We start from the raw sequence: 20429 nt of genomic DNA, 5'->3' as shown, positions 1-20429 counted from the left end.
GCTCACGAGACGATACCACGACCGCAATGGGTACAGACAAAGAGCCATACCATAGGATGTGATGTTGCCTGAGGTTGGCCTGCCAAGACGATTTGTCCACAATGCTGATACTGATCATTGCTTGCACAATTTCCTTGTGCAACACCCTGACCAACGGTCTCAGCTTCTACACGCTCCATCGAGAGCAGCGGAGGTGAACTATATACTTGTATCGCGTAGGATGGAGATCTCTGGCAACAATCATTTGTGCATGTTATAATTGATTGGAACCTTGGTGAATAAGGTATGTAGAATTGTGTAGCAGCTTGTGTGACAGGTCAAGCTCCTTCCTCCTGAAACCGACGTCGCGGAAGGGGTAAGAGCAACGCACGGACGTCCTTCCATGTTACGTGGTCGGAAAGCTGTTCGTTACATTGATGCTAGGAGGACTTTTGCATCTACCTCCTTTGTTGCTCTTGCTATCAACCCTTTCTGTGCCGTGTCGCAAACACTCACTCAACGCGTCGACAGCCTCGAGGCAATCTTTGTTCAGTCCTACTAGCACAGGGTCATCTTGGTCACAGCAATGATGAACATCTTTCGCATTCTGGGTGGGTTCACTTTTGTCCAGAACTGCTTGTCAATGCAATAGGCTGACCAGTTTTCTCAGGCGACTTGTCGCATCTGTTCTCGATTCTGATTCTGCTGCACAAGATGAAGACATCCAGCGTACGTCCCTACCACCGTCCATCATCATCGTCAATAAGCTTCCAAATCCTAACAAGTCCACAGAGCGCATCAGGCATCTCGTTCAAATCACAATTCCTCTATCTCGTCGTATACGTTACCCGATACCTTGGTACGCCCATCTGCCGCGGGAAACACACGCATCGCATGCTAAGACCATTTTCGCAGACCTCCTTTGGACGGATCCCTTCAGGAGCTTGTGGAACACTACCTTCAAGCTCGTCTTCATTGGAACCTCCGCCTATATCATCTACCTGATGCTCAACGACTACAAGCCCACCCACGATCCCAACCTCGACACTTTCAGAGTGCAGTACTTGGTCGCAGGAAGTGCCGTCCTGGGCATCATATTCCCCTACAAATACGAATTCTCTGAGGTAGGACACAGCCGGCCGGGTCAAACAAGAGGAGAAGGAAGATGCTGACACAATACAGATGCTCTGGGCCTTTTCGATCTGGCTAGAAGCTGTCGCCATTCTCCCCCAGTTGTTCATGCTGCAAAGAACAGGCGAGGCAGAGACTATCACCACGCATTACCTCTTTGCCCTGGGCGCTTACAGAGCACTCTATATCCCCAACTGGATCTACCGTTATGCCACAGAGGGCCACTTTGAGCCCATTTCAGTTGTCGCAGGTCTCGTCCAGACTATTCTGTACTCCGATTTCTTCTACATCTACTACACCAAGTAAACCCCGCTCTTGTGTAAATCCATGTGCATCGATTCACTGACCATTTTTCTAGGGTTTTCCAAGGCAAGAAGTTCAATTTACCTGTGTAGACAGTCTAGTGCTGCAGAAGTCAAATTTACGACTTTGTTTGGAATGCATGGAAAGGAGCTTGCGATGAGCCTACACCTTCAGGACATCTTCATAGCCATAACTAGATTAAAACACGAATTCAAAAGTCACAATCTAGAGATAGGTCACCATGCCTCGGACAGTTCTTCCACAAGGGCGATCTGCAAACTTCGGAGATTTCTTGATGCAAATGCGGGATCTGCAACGCTTCTCCGTCCGGAAACCATGACCGCATCAGCGTGGTTGCACATGTATCACCAGATTCTCGCGCCGACTGAGTTTCTAGATAGAGAAGCAGCGACTAGATTGTGTACTCGAGTATGCGACGGTCCTTTGCAATCTTCATGCTTGGCTCAGGTGATATGGTGCAGGTAAGACTCGGCACATCAATGATCTGTGATGATGATCCCTCCGCATCCACATGCGACAACATGGATGAGTTCCTGCAGACATCGGCCCCATGTAAAAGTCCGAAGTAAATATATATTCTCAACAGGCAAGGAAGAGAGTACTTGAGGGCCACTCTCGCCGTCTCTAGAAAAACATCAAGTCTTTCGCTCGGGTCACTACAACACATACCACAGAACAAATCAAGCACACAGCAATCATGGCCGCCCTCGCGTCAAACATCATCAGCAACCCCTGGTTCTTCGAACCTCTCCAGATCTTCGCAACTCTAGGCGCCGCCGTCAACTTCGGCGGCTCAGTGCTGCAATCGCCTCTGATCATGCCCACCTTGACCGACCACACCGTCGGCGTACCAATCCACTACACAGCCCAACAAACCGCCTACCTCCTGCACAACAGCGAGCACTTCTTCCCTCCTCTCAACGCCCTGTGCTCCCTCTCCAACCTCATCCTCACCAGCACCGCATTCCTGCGCGCCCGCGACGGCAACCTGATCGCCGAGGCCAAGTTCCCCAAACTCGCTGCTGCGTTTGGATTGAATGTTGCAACTACGGCTTGGGCACTATTGATCCAGGTGCCGATGAACAAGAGAATGTCGAGATTGGCAGAGATCCTCAAGGCGGGTGTTGCCAATGGCACCGACAAGGATAGCAGACAGAAGGCTGCCGAGACCGAGTTCAGAGAGCTGCAGTTGAAGTGGCGCAAGTTGAACTATGGTCGCGCTGCCATTATGATTGCTAGTGCTGTTGCTGGTGCTCTTGCGCTGATCGCAAAACCCTGAATAGCGTCAGAGGAATGATGATGTTGTTGGTTTCTGGTATGGTCGTTTTTCCTGTGGGGAGCCGGGAGTTTCTGAGGTGTAAAGCATAAATATTAATGCAAAGAATGCATAGAGTTTGACGTTTCTCTGCTGCTACCCTTTAGCAGCCATCCATTTCTCTGTATCCAGAACATTGCATGTGATGTTTCGCGATCGTTTCCAGTCGTGTTTTTCGGTCCTAAGACGACTTGATGTTCTGACGCTACCGGCTCGAGGCCGGTAGCTCTGGGTGTATGTATCATTACATCCTCTAACAAACATATCGCAGTCTCCGCCGAGATGCGAGCTATCTAGCCTGCGACGTTCTCGGCAACCCTTTCGCCATTCATACCCAGCTTGGCCTCTTGCCTTCCAGCTTGCTGCTCAGAAGCAGGTTCGAAAAGCTTTGCGATAGCCTCGACAGTAGTGTTTCCTCCTGACAAGACGATGCCGATATTCCAGCCTTGCTCGCCGCCTTCTTTTTCGACCATGCTTCTGAAGTTCTCATCGTATAGGACAACGGCCAGAGGGACTGCAGCACTGGGCTCGACAAAGACTTTTGCTCTTTCTAGGAGTAGACGCATGGCAGCTTTGATCTGGTCTTCGGTGACACTGTACATGCCCTTCACCTTTTCCTTGTCGCTGATGATGGCCCAAGGGATCTTACCGAGGGGTGTCCTCAGTCCATCAGCGATTGTTAGCGTCTTGACCTTTTCGATACGAGTGCCAGACTCTACACCTCGTTTTGCATCGTCGGCGCCCTCGAAGCTGGGCTCAGAGCCAAAGACACGGATACCAGTACCGTATAAAGCTGTGGCAACACCGGAGAGCATGCCACCTCCACCGCAGGGAGCTACCACGGCATCCAATCCTCGTTCATCCAAGTCTTTGGCTTGCTCTTCCAGCTCGAGGGCTAACGTGCCTTGACCGAGCATGATATTGGGATGATCGTATGGCGGAACAAGTATAGCTCCAGTATCTTTTATCACATCGGCCACAACAGCCTCTCGTTCATCGGAAGTGGAACCAGAGAAAATGACATTGGCACCGTAGCCCTTGGTGGCAGCAATCTTGGAGGGAGTGCTGATGGTGGGCATGACAATATGTGCTGGGATGCCATGAGTACGGGCAGCCAGCGCAAGAGCTTGAGCATGGTTTCCCGAACTGTGTGTGACGACGCCTTTACTCAGCTCTTCCTTGGACAAACGACTCAATGCGTGGAAAGCTCCTCTTGCTTTGAAAGCGCCGATCTTTTGGTAGTTCTCGCACTTGAAGAAGAGGTTGATACGTGGTCTGGCTGGTGTGCGGTTTGCGAAAGGTGTTCCTTGAAGCGAGTCGGAGGTTTGGGGGGTGGAAGCGAGGTGGGAGATGGTGTCACATGTGATTGTGGGAGTGCGGTGGATGTGCTGCTTGATGGCTGCGTGTGCAGCCTGCACCGACGAGCGCGTGAGAGGTGGGCAGGATGATACGTCACCCATTTTGAATAGAAGCTGACTAGATTGGATGTGACGGCGAACGAGAAACTCTTTCTACAATTGATATGATTCACTTGACCATTCGCGCGGAGGAGTCTTTGTCCGCACGGAAAGCGCGGCGAAAGGGCGTGGCATGTCAACTGAAACAGGAAGGTGGGGAATCCTGGTGGCAGTTTCCTTGGCCGAGGGGGAAAGAGCAAAGCTCCGTGCTCTTTCCGTTTCGTATCGCGCCTCTCTGCGCCCTGCGATAGTTTCCATTACGGTATCGACGAAAGAATTTCCTTTCTCTGCATTTGCATGTCCTCGCCTTTTCGCTCTATCGGCCAGCTGTTCTCCCGTAGACAGTTTATCCTCCCCAAGTGCTCTGTCCTAGCTTTCCGACCTCAACTCCGCCGCCAAACAACCGCCGCTTGGCCTTATATTTATAGACAACAAGCTTCGCCCAACATGGCTCCTCAACTCGATGCATACTTCTCAAAGGTCGACGAGCTTCAAGACCACTTCATTGAGAGACTGAGAAAGGCTGTCGCCATCCCCTCTGTTTCTTCCGAGGATGACAGAAGACCTGAGGTCGTCCGCGTATGTTCATGTGCTCTACCCCTCACTGCTGTCGCGCATGCTGACCATACTGTTTAGATGGGCAAGTTCCTCGAGTCTGAACTGAAGGCCCTTGGTGCCCACGTCGAGGCCCGCCCCCTCGGTCCCCAGCCCCACAAGGAGTATCTCGAGCTCCCTCCCGTCATCATCGCCCGCTACGGCGAGGACCCCAAGAAGAAGACCATCCTCGTCTACGGTCACTACGATGTCCAGCCTGCCGCCAAGGAGGACGGCTGGGCCACCGAGCCCTTCGAGCTCACCATCGACGACAAGGGCCGCATGTTCGGACGTGGTTCCACCGACGACAAGGGTCCCGTTCTTGGCTGGCTCAACGCCATCGAGGCTCACCAGAAGGCCAACATCGACTTCCCCGTCAACCTTCTCATGTGCTTCGAGGGTATGGAAGAGTACGGCAGCGAGGGTCTCGATGACTTCATCAACGCCGAGGCAAAGAAGTTCTTCAAGGACACCGATGCTGTCTGCATCTCCGACAACTACTGGCTCGGTACCGAGAAGCCTTGCCTTACCTACGGTCTTAGAGGTTGCAGTTACTACAGCATTGAGATCAGCGGTCCTGGTCAGGATCTTCACAGTGGTGTCTTCGGTGGTACCGCCCAGGAGCCCATGACCGACCTCGTCCGCGTTATGGGAAGCTTGGTCGACACCAACGGTAAAATCCAGATCGACGGGATCAAGGAGCTGGTCGCCCCTGTCACCGAGGAAGAGAAGAAGCTGTACGAGGGTATTGCCTTCACCATGGACAACCTGCACGAGTCGCTCGGCAGCCAGACCACCATCTTCGAGGACAAGGAGAGCACCTTGATGGCCCGCTGGAGATTCCCCTCTCTGTCGCTCCACGGTATCGAAGGCGCCTTCTCCGCTCCCGGCGCAAAGACCGTCATCCCCGCCAAGGTCATCGGAAAGTTCTCGATCCGCACTGTGCCCAACATGGAGATCCCCGAGGTCAACAGACTCGTCGAGGCTCACGTCAACAAGGTATTCAAGACTTTGAACTCCAAGAACACCTGCAAGGTTGTCGAGCAGCACTCTGGCAAGTGGTGGGTTGCCTCGCCCAAGCACTGGAACTTCACTGCTGCCGCCAAGGCCGTCGAGTCAGTCTTCAAGGTCCAGCCTGATCTTACCCGTGAGGGTGGCAGCATTCCTGTTACTCTTACCTTTGAGCAAGCTACCGGCAAGAACGTTCTTCTCCTTCCTATGGGTTCCAGCACAGATGCCGCTCACAGCATCAACGAGAAGCTTGACAAGCGCAACTACATCGAGGGAATCAAGCTCTTGGGCTCGTACTTACAGCACGTGGCCATTGAGAATGTGAACGAGTCGTAGAAAGATTCTAGAAGAGTTCGAGTTTGAGATGTTAAAGATACCAAAGCATGAATTTTAATTTTCCCTATAACAAGATACTACCTTCCAAGGGGCTCAAGCCTGTCATATCGCAGCCATAAAAATGCACAATACTTTCCAGGACTGAGTGATGTCCTTCGAAAGATTGCTTCCACTTACCTATATGTTCTCCTTCTGGTTGTTTTGTGGTAGAAGTTGCGGCATAGCTGCCTAAACTCACAGTTTGTTCGCAGGGTAAATCGGTATCCAATGAAAGTGTCTCAGGCAACCACTCTCACTGGAAAGTATCCTGGCTCAGGAAACAACCGTGACTTTCAACACCTGCTTTTTTCGTCCCAAAGGTGCTCAGGATAGCAGCTTTGTTGTATATTGTGTATAACCTTGGCGCTTGCTCTTACTGACCCAGACTGTATTCTCAAGTTCCTTAGGCATGTCTCACGACTTTTGTTCTGACTATGCACGGAGAAAAGTGTCATAGGTTACTGGCGAAGCCTTTGAAAAAGCTTTGGACCCGGTGTCCTCTGCTATCGTTGCCTGTGATCGATCGTCTTCAGGACCCGGTTTGTGTCGTCGGCGGCGCATCCGTGCTGATCGGACAAGACTGAAAGCGGAGGAACCACGATCTGATGGCAGACAGCCAGATGCTCAATGTTGTTCACGTTGAGTTGTATATTTTCCAAAAAGTTTGCGTGTGGTGAAAGTGGTTTTGATGCGCGGATTACTGTCAGCGTGAGGGTCAAAGAAAGTACTCCTGTACCGGACACTTGCGATTGTTCGGCCATTGCAATACACAGCGTGTTCGGAGTCTAGAGCGTTGTCCAGTGAGAGCCCGTGGTAGAGCCGCTCTCAGCGGATGATCTCACGAAACCGAGCAACATTGTGTATTTTGACAAGCATGTACTCGGTAGTTGGTGAGTACGAGACTGAAGAAAGAGATGAGGAAACAGTGTCAAGAGAGCTCGTTCTCTGAGTCACAAGATTGGAACAGTCATGCAGTTTGCGACAACGGAGTGTCTGCTGGTATGAGGCTCTGTGCAGTACAAACAGATGGCCCACCGGACGATGTCGGCGCGAGACGGGCGATGACGCTCGGAGGGTCGCTGGGTAGGCCCCTGCGCATCGGGGCACTCGGGGGAGTCCTACCAAATCATCGTCACCCGGTGGAGACCTTTTGACGTCTCACAGCATGTTATCCGGTGCAGTTTGTCAGAAGAATGAGCAGTTGGTTGCTGGGTTGGCAAGGAGCCGTTTCCGCGATACTTCTCGCTTAGCTTTGTGGGATATTTTTCAGAAAGCTGATGGGTGTTGGTCGCGGACAGAGTCGCGCCTTCACATATTACAGCAGGGCCTCGAGGGTCAGCAAGACGGTTGGAAGAGGCTATAGCTCTTCTCATTGGTAATGGATATTGCACAATTTGCTGGAGAAGAGAGTGGCCTAAGACTCGGGGGTCTGGGGCAGAGCCGATGTCGCAGGCCGGCCGTCAAGGGAGCGAGTCTGTGCGGCAGGCACAACGTAGTCACAGCTGCCTTCAAAAAATCAAAGACTCCCACGCTCTTTCCGTTCTACTCATACACACATCCATCATCATGTCTTCTCGTACTGCCAGCAGAACTCTCCGCGCCGCATTGAAGCAGGCCCAGCGCCCCGCTGTCCAGCAGCAGCGCACTTACCTCAGCGCTGCCTTGAACGCTGCCCGCACCACTGCTGTCAAGCAGCTCCCCAGAGCTTCCGTTGCTGCTCAGCAGGTTCGCGGTGTCAAGACCGTCGACTTTGCCGGCGACAAGGAGCAGGTTTTCGGTACGATTGGTTCCCAATTGACGTAGAGATGAGCTGTATCTAACTTTCTTTCCCAGAGCGCTCCGACTGGCCTCGTGAGAAGCTCCTCGAGTACTTCAAGAACGACACCCTTGCCCTCATCGGTTACGGTTCGCAAGGTCACGGTCAGGGTCTCAACCTCCGTGACAACGGCCTGAACGTCATTGTCGGTGTCCGAAAGGGCGGTGCCTCATGGAAGGAGGCCGAGCAGGATGGCTGGGTCGAGGGCAAGAACCTCTTCGACATTGACGAGGCCATCACCAAGGGTACCATCATCATGAACCTTCTTTCCGATGCCGCCCAGTCATCCACCTGGCCTCACATCAAGCCCCAGCTCACCAAGGGCAAGGTACGCTATTTTACACTGCCAGCCTCTTTCCGCATATCGCTGACCAATTCTCCAGACTCTCTACTTCTCGCACGGTTTCTCCCCCGTCTTCAAGGACCAGACCAAGGTTGAGGTCCCCTCTGACATCGATGTCATCCTCTGTGCCCCCAAGGGTTCCGGCCGTACCGTCCGTACTCTCTTCAAGGAGGGCCGTGGTATTAACGCCTCCGTCGCCGTCTTCCAGGACGTCACCGGCAAGGCCGAGGAGAAGGCTGTCGCTCTTGGTGTCGCCGTCGGTGCTGGTTACATGTACAAGACCACCTTCGAGAAGGAGGTCTACTCTGACCTTTACGGTGAGCGTGGTTGCTTGATGGGCGGTATCCACGGTATGTTCCTCGCTCAATACGAGGTTCTCCGTGAGCGCGGCCACTCCCCTTCTGAGGCCTTCAACGAGACCGTCGAGGAGGCCACCCAGTCCCTCTACCCCCTGATCGGTGCCCACGGCATGGACTACATGTACGCCGCCTGCTCCACCACCGCCCGCCGCGGTGCCATCGACTGGAGCGCCCGCTTCAAGGACGCCCTCAAGCCCGTCTTCGACGACCTCTACACCTCTGTCCAGACCGGTGAGGAGACCCGCCGCACCCTCGAGTACGCTTCGCAGTCCGACTACCGCGCCAAGTTCGAGGCCGAGATGGAGGAGATCCGCAACCTTGAGATCTGGCGCGCCGGCAAGGCCGTCCGCAGCCTCCGTCCCGAGAACGCTTAGACATTCAACTCTACAAAAGTGTTTTTGCGTCTCTTCTGCTTTATACGATATGACTTGAGGGTGTTGGGCTTTTCTTTTTTTTTACTACCCTTTCTTTTTCACGAATGTATTCTGAGCTTGTGTTACATACCAAAACGGCAATGACAGGACAAAAGGTTCTTCTTTTTTTGATACAACAAATATTCTCCATCCTCTTATATGTGCAAGTGTTGTCGTTGACGTTTTGGGCTTGCAGCCACTTTTTTGACGTTCGGTCTTGCTTGTGATTTTGATATTCATGCCCGGCATGACATGTTTTGTGAATGACTCGTTGTCCTAGTCTGCTTGGGGTAACTGCGGCTCATCTCTACCTTGCTCTCTTACTTGATCCGCAATTGTATCGCCATCCGCACTTCGACTGGATCATAGACAATCGATAAAGTGCGTCTGAAGCTCTAGAGAGACAAGACACCAACGACAATCAAAGCAGAAGAACAGCAGATGAACCAATATCGGAAAGGTTAACCAAACACCCGAATGGAGCAAGTGCGGAGGAGGCCGATGGAACTACCCCTCTCACGTTTCCCAACCCCTCGCTCTTATCGGCCACTACTATCTCTCGCGCCACTATACCGATTGCGACACCGTGTCACGTTATGTGGTGGATGGATAATGAGCCCTCTTCACCCTTGCTTTGACAGACTTCCATCTTCAACTACCACATTAACCGTTCCTCCTCAATCGGACTATCTCTTCTGCGATCATGACACCTGAAATTGAATATCTGCTTTCTCTCGAGGCTGTCCGTGAAAGGGCTCAGATTGTCTTTGCTGCTGCTCAGAAAGATGAGCTTTTGCATTTCGCCTATCATGTCGACAAGTTGCCTGAAGCTGCTGCTTATGTGACTTCTGTGATCAACGTGAGTTCTTGCTGTCCCCGGTCTGACAGTCTTTTTTTCCCTCACACCGGATGTCTCTCTTAGTCATACTAGAACCATTGACTTGATTGGCACCGCAAAAGTTACATCTACTAACAACCACAACAGCGAGATTTTGGTCCCGACAACTTCGAAGCCATCCCGCCTCATGGCCGCTGGCAACACTTCAACGTCGGCGGCATCCCAAGAATCGACGACCTGAACCGCCAATGGAAGCACGAAGGCCACGACAGAAAAGAACAAGCTCGCAGGTTAATCGATCTTTTCGTTGTTTCTGTGCTCTTGGACGCTGGTGCTGGTGACAAATGGAAATTTGAGGAACAGAAATCTGGAGACACTTATACCAGGAGCGAGGGCATTGCAGTGGCGAGTCTGTATATGTTTTTGGCAGGCGAATTTTCGACGACCGAGAGTGTGGGGCATGTGGTTGATGGTATGTCCTGCTGTCTGCTGAGAGTTGAGGAAATCGGAAAAGCTGACTATTCGTTATAGCCAAAGGACTTCAACGCATTACTGAAGAGATACTCACAAAGGGATTCCAGATCACTGCTGAGAACCCAATGATCGGCGTGGGACCTCGCGCACAACTACTCTCTCGTCTGGGTGACTCTTTACTCCAACACTCAGATATCTTTGGCCCTGAAGGACGACCCGGCAATCTCGTTGACTATGTGATCGCAACCGCAGACTCCGACTCAAAGGAGCTCGACTATCGCGTTTTCTGGTCAACGTTGCAAAAACTGCTCATCCCCATCTGGCCCAAAGATCGCACACAAATCGAAGGTACACCGATTGGAGACGCCTGGCCCTTGAGAGTCCTGGAGAACCAGAATGGAGATGGCAAAGATGATATCAAGAAAACCATCCAACCATTCCATAAGCTTACCCAATGGCTCGCTTACTCACTCATGGTTCCCTTTGTGAATATCCTAGGTTACTCCTGGAAAAACGCTCACCTCGGCACTGGTTTACCCGAATACCGTAACGGAGGCCTCTTCATCGATCTCGGTGTTCTTTCCCTCAAGCCTGAAGCTTTGGAGCGTGGCCAAAAGGCTTCTGGACAACAACTACCCATGTTCAAGGATTGCAGTGATGAGATTGTGGAGTGGAGGGCTTTGACTGTTGCTTTGCTGGATGAGGTCTACAAGATTATTGAGAAGCAGATGACAGAGCAGGAAGTAGAGTTTAGTATGGCGCAGATGCTTGAGGCTGGCAGTTGGAAGGCTGGGAGGGAATTGGCGGCGGAAAAGAGGCCGGAGACGAAGAGTAGTCCGATATTGATTGATGGAGATGGCACGTTGTTCTAGGTGTGTAGAGATTCTTAACATCCAAGCTCATACTCTGGTAGTACAAGAATACACCCCCGAAACGAAGAATTGTCACATGAAAGATAGATACGCAAGAGCCCATAGCTTCCCGCGTCTACTCTTGACCCTGTGTTTGATCTTGTCCTTGTTATCGCTCTTTTCCTCAACATATATTTGCGGACTTTTTGACTCCACGGGCTCTTGCTGACTGCTGGACGAACATCAGTGATGATATGGAACAGCAGAAGGAGTATACACTCACCTCACTCGGCTAAATTCATTGAACTTGTCAAGAGTCGTCCATTTGAAAACAAGAGTTGCGATATCTCGATCTGTGATCTCTGCACTCATTGCGTCGATGATGGGGATTGAGACATGCTCGAGACTCTTCTTGGGCTTCGTCTCCGATTTTTCCATCATTTGCATGGGCGGCGGTGACTTCTTGGAGTCTTCTTTTAGGATATAGGTCCGGTTCATCGTTGCTCTCATCTTGACCACATGGTTTCGAATACTATTGAGATATAGAGTCTGATATTTGGATCTGGATGGATGTCAGAAGATTGTATCAGAAGCAAGTCGTTTGGTTCTAACCTTGATGTACGCGAGAGCGTTGCAACCTCGTCGAGCAAACACATATGCGATGCGACCAAGAAGAGCGCATCACAGACGAAGTTGCACTGAGTCTTGACATTCAGTGGGACCGTCACCCAGTCATGCTCAACGGGTCGAACAAAAGACTCCAAGCGTCGAACAGCGTCCAGCATTCGGTCTGAATTGTCCTGAAGTGCGAAGACGATGTTCTTACTAAAGTTCTTGGTACTGTACTTGAAGAGTTTGGACTTACTTTCGCAGAGCTCCAATTGGTGAATTGCTTTACTGATGTAAGTGAGCAGATATATGTTCTCGGTGTTGAGTTTCGCCTGCATCCTCCCGATGAGGGCCTTGCAAGTGGTCTGGTAAGATGACAACGCTAAGGGCATGGGTCCTGCGGCCTCAGCACGAGCACAGACGATATCCTTTGACATGCTATATGATCGAGGAGAATTTTGGTCGAAAAAGTGGAAGGGGAAGAAGACTTTAACCTGCGAACGATGCTGTTGATACTATAGTCAGGAACTCTCGTCCCGTGCTATGACTCAGTCGCGTGTCGTGGTGGTGGAACGATCTGGATGAAAACATACTCGAGTCGAATGAGTTAGTTTTTCGAATTAGCAAACCATGCCATCGACGGAAGACCAGGATTCTCTGAGTTTCCAGAGCCTGACAGAAACACAAACAATTATCAAAGCTAGGTATATATTTAAGTCTCACCCTACTTGCTTTTTCGTCCATCGAGAAAACCCGACAAATCCTGGATCGCACTCAACAGACCATGGATTGGACACTCATAAGCGGAATCTCCCATTGTTACCCGGCAGTCTCCCCAGAAATACCTGCCACGACAGTCTCAGACGTCGCCAAACGATGCCACCTCTCGTTGAGCTCGATCTACAGCAAATTCCAGAAAGACATCGAGCACATCAACTCTGACCTCGTTCCTGACTTGTCGTCCATCATAACACGTCAGAGATCCATGGTGACGGTCGCCGATGTCACTTCAAAGACGACATACAGCACACCAAGCCGGCTGAACTCGCTGATCAGTCTCGAAAAACAGAACAGGGAGACGATTTCCCAGGTTCACGATCTGATCAAGGATGTACCGGAGTGGGCCTCGGCTCCACAGGTCGTTCACGATAGCCCCAGTCTATGTGCCACGACATTGGAAAAGCAGTGGATGGACTTGGCCTTGATATATCTTCTGTCGAGACCTCAAATGCTGAAGTAGGTTCTGAGCCTAAACGATCATTTCTCCCTGCTGACAGCTGGTAGTAACTCGGGTGTGAAGTGTCAGAGCCGAATACTCATATACCAGCGACAGTGCTTGTCCAAAAGACTAGACGTCTGGAAACAGAAGCTGGCGGTCAGTCAAGAAGAAGACTGCTATATCACGGAACCAAGCGACTGGTCTTCTACTCAACCCTCTGCGGGTATGATGACGCCCCTGGAAGGCTGGAGCGATGTCAATAGCGAAACTACCGAGAGAGCTCCCGAAGACGCGGCCCCCATCGAGTATCTAGAGTTGATCAACGCCGCTGAACAGACCGTAGAGTTCACGAGGTATCTGGGAGCGCTCATGAAGGTCAACTCCCGCAACAGAGACAGATTCGTGGGAATCTTAGGAGAGAATTGTGCCGAAGCGACCGGAATATTACACAACAGATACTCGCACCTCGTCAACAATTTGGCAAAGCTTTTGCACGTACCGCAGCAAGAGCCGTCGCTGGAGCATGTTCCATCAGTCCTTGGTTCTCCTCTGGCTTCATCTACACCTGACCAGGCTGCACACTTGCAGAGCGTGAGCAATTGTCATGAAGACAGGAGCTTGGAGGCAATCTTCAGCGAGATTGGTCCAGAAGTAACAGACGAAGATGTTGCAAGGTTGATTCGCCATTGGTCAACCTGAAGTGTCGTCCGACAAGAGATGCGTGTTTACCTGTTGCTCTGTTATAGTCAGAATATCCAGATATTGGTGAATTCAGAATCCTTTCGCCTAAACCATATCGCTCCAGTATGTGTTGAATCGAGTATATTGATCCTATTTTGAACTGTTTCGAGAACTTTGATATTTGCTCATTTTCTCGTGACATCGGACGATAAGCTTTCGAGGTTTTGTTATAGGAACCATTAAGGTGGTCTCCAGATATCGGACATTGGAGATAATTGTCAGTGGTATGGGTGTGAGGTCGGAGTTGGCCGATAATCTCGAGTTGAGTTCCTCTGAGCGAATAGAGGTAATCTCCACCTTTGGAGAAGCAAAGGTTGAGGCAGAAAGGGCTGGAGAATGCTCCACAGATTCTGCAACATTTTTTGTAAACGTGATGTTGAAACCCACGTCATGTCACTGCTTAGATATAACTGGTCGCTGTCATACTGGTCAGATGATTTTGTGATTGCGTTTCTACCGACCAAGGCCAGGTGGTGCTCAGAAGAAAAAATTCGAGAAACCTACCCTGTCGGGATGTGACTCATGTTGCTCGAACCCTCTCTCCGTCTGCCAAAGAGGTGCTTTTTGAAGCTATCAGGCACCGGTGGGCTGTGTCTTTCAGAACCTGACGACAGTATAAGAGTCACATCAAATCCATTCTTTCTCTGAAATCCAAACTTCTCTGAAACATCGACACAGACTCTTCTGATATCGAAGATATGCCGCACAACTGTTCACAGCCCGAAGACCAAAAGTCTCTCTCCAGTATCCCAGCTATTAAACAAAGACACAACTCGGTTGACATCCCAGCGTCACACTTGAAGGCAAGCCTGTTCGGTTCCGGCTCATCATGTTTCGCAATCGGAAATCGGATCAGATACTCGCACGAGTTTATCAATACAACTAGGTGCATGTATTTCGCCTTTATCCCCTTGATCGCCGAGTTCTATGGCATGGGATTCGCCTTTCAGGACATTGGGCGCATCTGGTCCGATTCACATGTTCAAAGGCTGTGGACGGAGAACGCGACACACACAGCCAAGACTGTACAAGAAGTTGTTCAAGAGATAGCAACAAGCGTTCGAGAGGTCGCCAATCAATGCAAAGCTTGGACTGTCGTTGTTCCGGACCGCGTATTCTACGACTTGCAAAAATATCAGATCCGATTGCAGAGACAGCAACTCATCCTCAACCTCTTGGTGCTTATCATGCGTATCTTGTCATCCAGTGAGGAGCCCGGCCAAAACTATTGTAGTCGCCATCCGGAGAATATAAGTTTGTAAGTATCCACGATCTTTGAAACAAGCAACTGCTGACGTTCCTCACAGTGAAAATGAAGAATTCTTGAAAGCTTGTCGAGACCTTGCTTCGACTGTCGGTATAAGACAAGAGATCAAGAAAAAACTGCTGAAGATCGTCTCGTCAAGTTCAAAGGACGAGGAAATTATTGTCAATACGGCCGAAGAAGAAATGCCCGATGCAGACAACTGGTCGTCCGGGGGATCATCAGCGGGCAGCGTATCTCCAAAAGACGACTGGAGTGATGCTGAGAGCGATAGCTCTGGTAGTAGTTCTTCAAGTCTATCGTCACCATTCGAACCAACGCACGAGTGTCAAAACGCTGATCCGACCAAGGACCAACAGGACAAAACCACTGGAGATAGTATTTTGGAGATTATGTTGGATGGTTTTGAAGATGGGGTCAAGCGAGAAGAGAACTGGTCGGTGGAAGCGTTGGTAGCCAGAAAAGGGGACCTTGCGAAGTTGGCCTTCCATTGGACCAACGTGGAGAATTTCGCAGGTCTCCGAAGGCCCGACCCGATCCCTGCTCATTGAGTGTTTCCCGGAAGATCTGGCGTGGGCTGGTGTACTGAAGAGGGTGATTTACTTGGATTTAGGTACAAAATGGATATGCTTTGGAAATCGGTCCTGTGTCCCTGTTTGCTAGATGTTTGTAACTCAGAAATCAAAGAATGCGCAATGCCTTCGAGAATTGGTGCCACAGCCACTGAGAGTTGCTATATCATCTGTCGTTTTGTAGGCGTAGTCATGCTCAGAATGCATCCTATAAGCTTGATTTATGCAACGTGGCACACGTGTATGCTTCGAGTGTCGAGTAACCTGTATAGATAGAAAGCAAGCCCACTTAGGCTCAGGTTGACCTGCTTGAGACAACCTTTAAGCTTCCAGTGACTCGACCAACAAAGGTTCAAGACTAGAGTTCGGATCGAGATGCAGCAGGTGATGGGGCTGGTGCGGTGTGGTAACTCAGTTGATGCCTCGCGAGATTGTCAGATGATGCGCGGTGGTAGCGCGGCAATGAATGGACGTCAACGAGCAACAGATGATTTGATTGATAATGGTGCAGTCTTGATGGTCGACAACGCGCAGTCGAAGCCACTTATCAGGTACGTGCATCGTACCTGCCAGCGGTACTGGAGATGTGGAGAGGAAGGTAAAAGCTTCCGTGTCGGGTTTGTTGGTAGGCGTGAGGTGATTAGCAGGGAAGGACCCTAACCCAACACTTTCGCTCCTATTTCAAACGGCATCAGTCGCACCTTCTTGAGAAACTTTTTGATCGTTTCTCTACCATCAGATCTTTGCACTTCCAGCCTGCAAGCCCTCAAAATTCGTTGCGGGCTCATACGAAGATACAGGACCGCAGTATCCATGTGCCACAAGCGTTTGCACAACAGGTAGTTGGCACCGCCGGGGCTTGTCTAGCCATCTCAAAGACAGAACCTGAACTGAGACTTGACTCAGCCTCTCCGTGTGCTAAAGTTTGTTACTCCCACAGTCCTCCCACAGTTCCCCTGCGGAGGCTTGGAGCGTGATAACTACTGTATAAGTGTACAGTAATGTCTAGAAGGTATGAGGAGTCCATAGAGAGCTATAGATCTCACGACTCTCAATGACTCTCTCCTAATCCCCGGAGCCACTGTGCAGTTTCACAGCTGCGTGCGTTACAAACTTTAGCACATGGGGAGCAGAGAAACCATCCTTGAGCGCTCGTGAGACCATCTCTTTGTTGCATGAATGAGGTGATGAATGAAACCATGTTCGTAGCTTCCAGAAGTGACAAGAGCTTAAAAGTGCTGGCGTGACACGAGTTGGCAAACTTGGAGTTGCTGATATAAATAGCCGTCGCTCCAGCGTCTCTTGTTTTATCGCCATCGCTCATCCTCCGACCCAGGATTACCAACAGCGTTATGTCTGGCAACTCTCGAAACATGGGCCAGATGAAACGCGACCCGGAACTCGTGGACAGTGTCATGGGATCTGCCAAAGCTTGCACAAACATCTCGGAGAACCTCGACTACCTCAAGCAAACCACAGCTGGATGCCTCAGTGAACCTCTGGGCCTTCTTGAGACCGAGTTTTTTCGGATGGGTCTATCATACACGCTTGTAGGAGACTGCATGAGAAAGCCCAAACCAATCTGGAACCAGAATATCACGCTCTCCATCAAGTTCACACGGGACCAATGTCAACAGATTGCTGAAGAGACGTCAGCCATTCTCAAAGAGCACGGACCGTGGACCGTGAGAGCTACAAGTGGCTCCTGCTATCGTCTTAATGTACTCGCCAAGCGCATGGGACTGTACAGCATGTACAACGAATTGTTTACCAGGACTTTGAAACTTGTTGAGCCTCCTGAAGAGCCTGCCCGACATGGACTACCTGTTTGTTGTCCAGATTCCACATCAAGTCATTATGCAAGGCAGGAACGAGCAGCTGCCTCTGCACGTCAGAGAATGAAGAAGGGCGTCTGTTCTAGCTCTTTCACCGAGGTGGAACAAGCTTTGGAATGGACAAAGAAGTGTTCGAAGGCGCTGCGGGACATTCAAATCACAGAAGCATCGCCTCAGAGATCAGACATATCAGAACATTCAATTATGGACGACTGGTCGACAACCCAATCGACCACAGGTATCATGACTCCAAGCGAAGACTGGAGTGATCTGGGCAGCGATACCACAGAGATCGGTCACGCCCCTGCCATTACCAGACACAGTTTGCAGCTTTGCGGATATGCTACCGCCAACTTTCTGAGGCTAATCAACGAACTGCAGAGCCCGTTGACGCACAGAAATGATTCGGTTGGTGTTGGCGCCGAGGATCTTCAGCGCTTGCACAAAGCCTACGATGAGCTGGTTGTCCTCTTGCTCCATGCGTTGGATGCTCCGGTGCCATCTGAGCTCCATCTTTCATACTTCTCCAATCCTCACCAGGTGGTCAACTATCACAACTTGAGTCATGCTGTCAAAGTGACCGGAAACTTCCTGCATGATAACAACGATATCGAAGAAAGCTTTGGTCATCTGCCCGGATCCACACCAGTCGGCAGAGCCGACATCGAAGCTATGCACAAAGCGTACGGTTATCTCGTTGACACATTGCTCTTGAACTTGGCTGCACCAATACCATTCCAGAACGAGAGATTTGCTCCACGCTCGACACCAGCACCAGTTGCGGCTCTGGCTCTGGCTCAAGTTCCAGCTCCGTTCTCAATTCCAGCTCAAGAGGTTCCCAGGGCAGTCGTTCACGATGTCTAGAGCAAAGTATGCATCGAGAGTATTCTCGAAGCCATCATCAGAAGCATGGAATCTGAACCAACCGACCAGGACATTATGAAGCTCGTATTCCACTGGACCACACTGGACGAATGCAATGGCTTCAAGCGCGCGGAAGTGATGAAGTTTGACTAAGCTCCCACCAACGAGCTTGCATCGAGACCAGGAGAGCAAGACGAACTGGCGATGTCGAGTGCTTTTTGGGGGGTTGATGCTCTGAAAGCGTGGCTGTGACAGGGCGAGGAAAAAAGAATCGAAAAGGACGGTGAAGGGTGATTGTATTTCGATGCAGCTGAGGTGAGCAAAGATAGGCGGGCAGCGCAGGTTGAATGTTTTATTAATGCAGGTAGTGGAGTTTTCGCTTTTCGAGAGCGGTCGGTCGCTTAATACAAAACAGTTTCAAAGGCATCCAAGAGTGAGAAGTCAATGCTGTGAGGATGCATGAGAGAAAGTTGAGAAGCTTGTGTACCTCAGAGAGGTGGTTAGTAAGCACGTCTTTGGTTCCTTTCTTGATGTTCGTTACGTACCTATGCCCATAGCGCGATGCCGCAAAGTGCTCCTTGAACTCGTTCCTGCTACAAAACATGATTCTCATACAGGCTCCAACATATCAAATTATGCGAAGAGTATCAGAGAGGGTAAGAATGAGGGAAACAAGCGCTCAGTCAATTCATTGGTATCATGTCTTCCAAAAAGTACGAATAAGAGCCAAACCAGACATCTATTGAGGGGGCTGGAAAGGCGTAACAAGCATCTCGCTGAACCTGTAAATGATTGTCAGTACACGATTCCTTCACAAAATGGCAGGGTAAGAACTTACTTCTCAAGCTTCTCCTTTCCTCTAACCTCCTCGACGAGCAGAGGCATCTTGACGACGTTGAACTCATCGTACAGATCCTCAATTTGCTCAAGGTACTTCTTCTGCATCTTTCTTCTCGCATTACACTGTTCGCAAGGGTTGTCTTCCTTGGGGAACAACAGCTGGTTGACAACAATAGCGTGTGTGTCGATCTCGTAGCTGTTCAACTCCTGGATCATTCTCTCCGTCTCGTACAGTGACAAGAACTCAGGAATGCATACACAGACAAAGGTAGTCAGGTCTGCATTCTTGAATTGGGTGTTGACCTCGCTGATGGTAGCGCGCAGATCCTCCATCTTCTTGATAATGTCGTCGAGGCTTTGGCCTTGGGGCAGGCCGCCGCGGGCGCCGAGGATGCCGTTGAGCATGGGACCGAATTGACCGGAGAGTTGGGAGATCTTGCCGAGGGCCTTCTCCATGACGGTGGGGAATTGTAGGAAACGGAGGGTGTGGCCGGTGGGTGCGGTATCGAAAATGATGCACTCGTAGCTGAGCGACTTGACTTGCTTGAGGACTTCGGCGAAAGACATGGCTTCGTCAACACCAGGGATCTGTTTGTGTGGATGTGGTTAGCGATGCGCCTTTCTATTGTCAGATACAGCCGCTTACGCTGAAAGCAAGGTCCTGCATCATGTTTCCCATGCCACCGAGACCAGACATGGCCTCCTGAGTCTCCTCACCACCAGCATTGAGCATGTCAGTGATGGAACCATTGGGATCGATCTCCATGGCGCTCAGGTTGTCGAAGCCATTGACCAGACGGGCGTCCTTTCCGAACTTCTGGTTGAAGGCATCGGACAAGTTGTGAGCGGGGTCGGTCGAGATGAGGAGGACGTTCTTGCGGTGCTTTGCGAGTTGGATGGCCAGGGAACAAGAGGTGGTGGTCTTTCCGACACCACCCTTGCCGCCGACAAAGATCCAGCGGAGCGACTTTTGGTCGAGGATGTTCTGCAACGAGGGGGCCATCTCGTCGTCTGTGTTGATGAGGGCGGCCATTTTGGTTGGTATATGTTCCAGTGATCTACGCGATTGGAGATTCGACGAAGACGGTTCTAGTTGTGTAAACACGTGGTGATTGTGAGAGATGATTGTTTCTTGGGAAAGAGTGGCTGGAACATGCTTGAAAGCTGGCATGCGGGGCATCATGCAGCGTCATAAATATGCACAA

General features: G+C 50.7%; 10 protein-coding genes across 10 annotated transcripts; 7 read left to right on the top strand and 3 right to left on the bottom strand.

The window, feature by feature from the left end:
- Positions 1–565: 565 nt before the first annotated feature.
- Positions 566–1505, top strand: M436DRAFT_38878 (ER lumen protein retaining receptor; the record flags this gene model as incomplete). Its single annotated transcript, XM_013575438.1, has 6 exons — positions 566–590; positions 650–708; positions 772–838; positions 895–1103; positions 1162–1412; positions 1469–1505. 6 exons carry the CDS (start codon positions 566–568, stop codon positions 1503–1505), a joined length of 648 nt encoding a protein of 215 aa, XP_013430892.1.
- A 626-nt stretch (positions 1506–2131) lies between these two features.
- On the top strand, positions 2132–2713 carry M436DRAFT_39110 (uncharacterized protein; the record flags this gene model as incomplete). Its single annotated transcript, XM_013575488.1, has 1 exon — positions 2132–2713. One exon carries the CDS (start codon positions 2132–2134, stop codon positions 2711–2713), a length of 582 nt encoding a protein of 193 aa, XP_013430942.1.
- A 329-nt stretch (positions 2714–3042) lies between these two features.
- Positions 3043–4209, bottom strand: M436DRAFT_38974 (tryptophan synthase beta subunit-like PLP-dependent enzyme; the record flags this gene model as incomplete). Its single annotated transcript, XM_013575455.1, has 1 exon — positions 3043–4209. One exon carries the CDS (start codon positions 4207–4209, stop codon positions 3043–3045), a length of 1167 nt encoding a protein of 388 aa, XP_013430909.1.
- A 444-nt stretch (positions 4210–4653) lies between these two features.
- Positions 4654–6147, top strand: M436DRAFT_69511 (CNDP dipeptidase; the record flags this gene model as incomplete). The annotated part of the gene is made up of 2 exons (XM_013575693.1): positions 4654–4785; positions 4843–6147. 2 exons carry the CDS (start codon positions 4654–4656, stop codon positions 6145–6147), a joined length of 1437 nt encoding a protein of 478 aa, XP_013431147.1.
- Positions 6148–7752: 1605 nt separating this feature from the next.
- Positions 7753–9078, top strand: M436DRAFT_39032 (ketol-acid reductoisomerase; the record flags this gene model as incomplete). The annotated part of the gene is made up of 3 exons (XM_013575467.1): positions 7753–7963; positions 8020–8330; positions 8386–9078. The coding sequence occupies 3 exons, from the start codon at positions 7753–7755 to the stop codon at positions 9076–9078; spliced, it is 1215 nt and encodes a 404-aa protein (XP_013430921.1).
- Positions 9079–9820: 742 nt separating this feature from the next.
- On the top strand, positions 9821–11301 carry M436DRAFT_60361 (DUF1688-domain-containing protein; the record flags this gene model as incomplete). The annotated part of the gene is made up of 3 exons (XM_013575546.1): positions 9821–9976; positions 10103–10427; positions 10487–11301. The coding sequence occupies 3 exons, from the start codon at positions 9821–9823 to the stop codon at positions 11299–11301; spliced, it is 1296 nt and encodes a 431-aa protein (XP_013431000.1).
- A 72-nt stretch (positions 11302–11373) lies between these two features.
- Positions 11374–12326, bottom strand: M436DRAFT_78283 (uncharacterized protein; the record flags this gene model as incomplete). Its single annotated transcript, XM_013575856.1, has 3 exons — positions 11374–11512; positions 11564–11842; positions 11893–12326. 3 exons carry the CDS (start codon positions 12324–12326, stop codon positions 11374–11376), a joined length of 852 nt encoding a protein of 283 aa, XP_013431310.1.
- Positions 12327–12673: 347 nt separating this feature from the next.
- Positions 12674–15664, top strand: M436DRAFT_60359 (uncharacterized protein; the record flags this gene model as incomplete). The annotated part of the gene is made up of 5 exons (XM_013575545.1): positions 12674–13125; positions 13174–13699; positions 13855–13912; positions 14528–15107; positions 15157–15664. The coding sequence occupies 5 exons, from the start codon at positions 12674–12676 to the stop codon at positions 15662–15664; spliced, it is 2124 nt and encodes a 707-aa protein (XP_013430999.1).
- A 1373-nt stretch (positions 15665–17037) lies between these two features.
- Positions 17038–18384, top strand: M436DRAFT_60358 (uncharacterized protein; the record flags this gene model as incomplete). Its single annotated transcript, XM_013575544.1, has 1 exon — positions 17038–18384. The coding sequence occupies one exon, from the start codon at positions 17038–17040 to the stop codon at positions 18382–18384; it is 1347 nt and encodes a 448-aa protein (XP_013430998.1).
- A 739-nt stretch (positions 18385–19123) lies between these two features.
- On the bottom strand, positions 19124–20257 carry M436DRAFT_60357 (ATPase get3; the record flags this gene model as incomplete). The annotated part of the gene is made up of 3 exons (XM_013575543.1): positions 19124–19166; positions 19223–19812; positions 19871–20257. The coding sequence occupies 3 exons, from the start codon at positions 20255–20257 to the stop codon at positions 19124–19126; spliced, it is 1020 nt and encodes a 339-aa protein (XP_013430997.1).
- Between the last annotated feature and the right edge of the window lie 172 nt (positions 20258–20429).

The sequence above is a fragment of the Aureobasidium namibiae genome (genome assembly GCF_000721765.1).
Source record: "Aureobasidium namibiae CBS 147.97 unplaced genomic scaffold scaffold_2, whole genome shotgun sequence".
NCBI lineage: Eukaryota > Fungi > Ascomycota > Dothideomycetes > Dothideales > Saccotheciaceae > Aureobasidium > Aureobasidium namibiae.
Note: the sequence above shows the minus strand (reverse complement) of the source record. Positions and strands in the feature narration are given on the sequence as shown.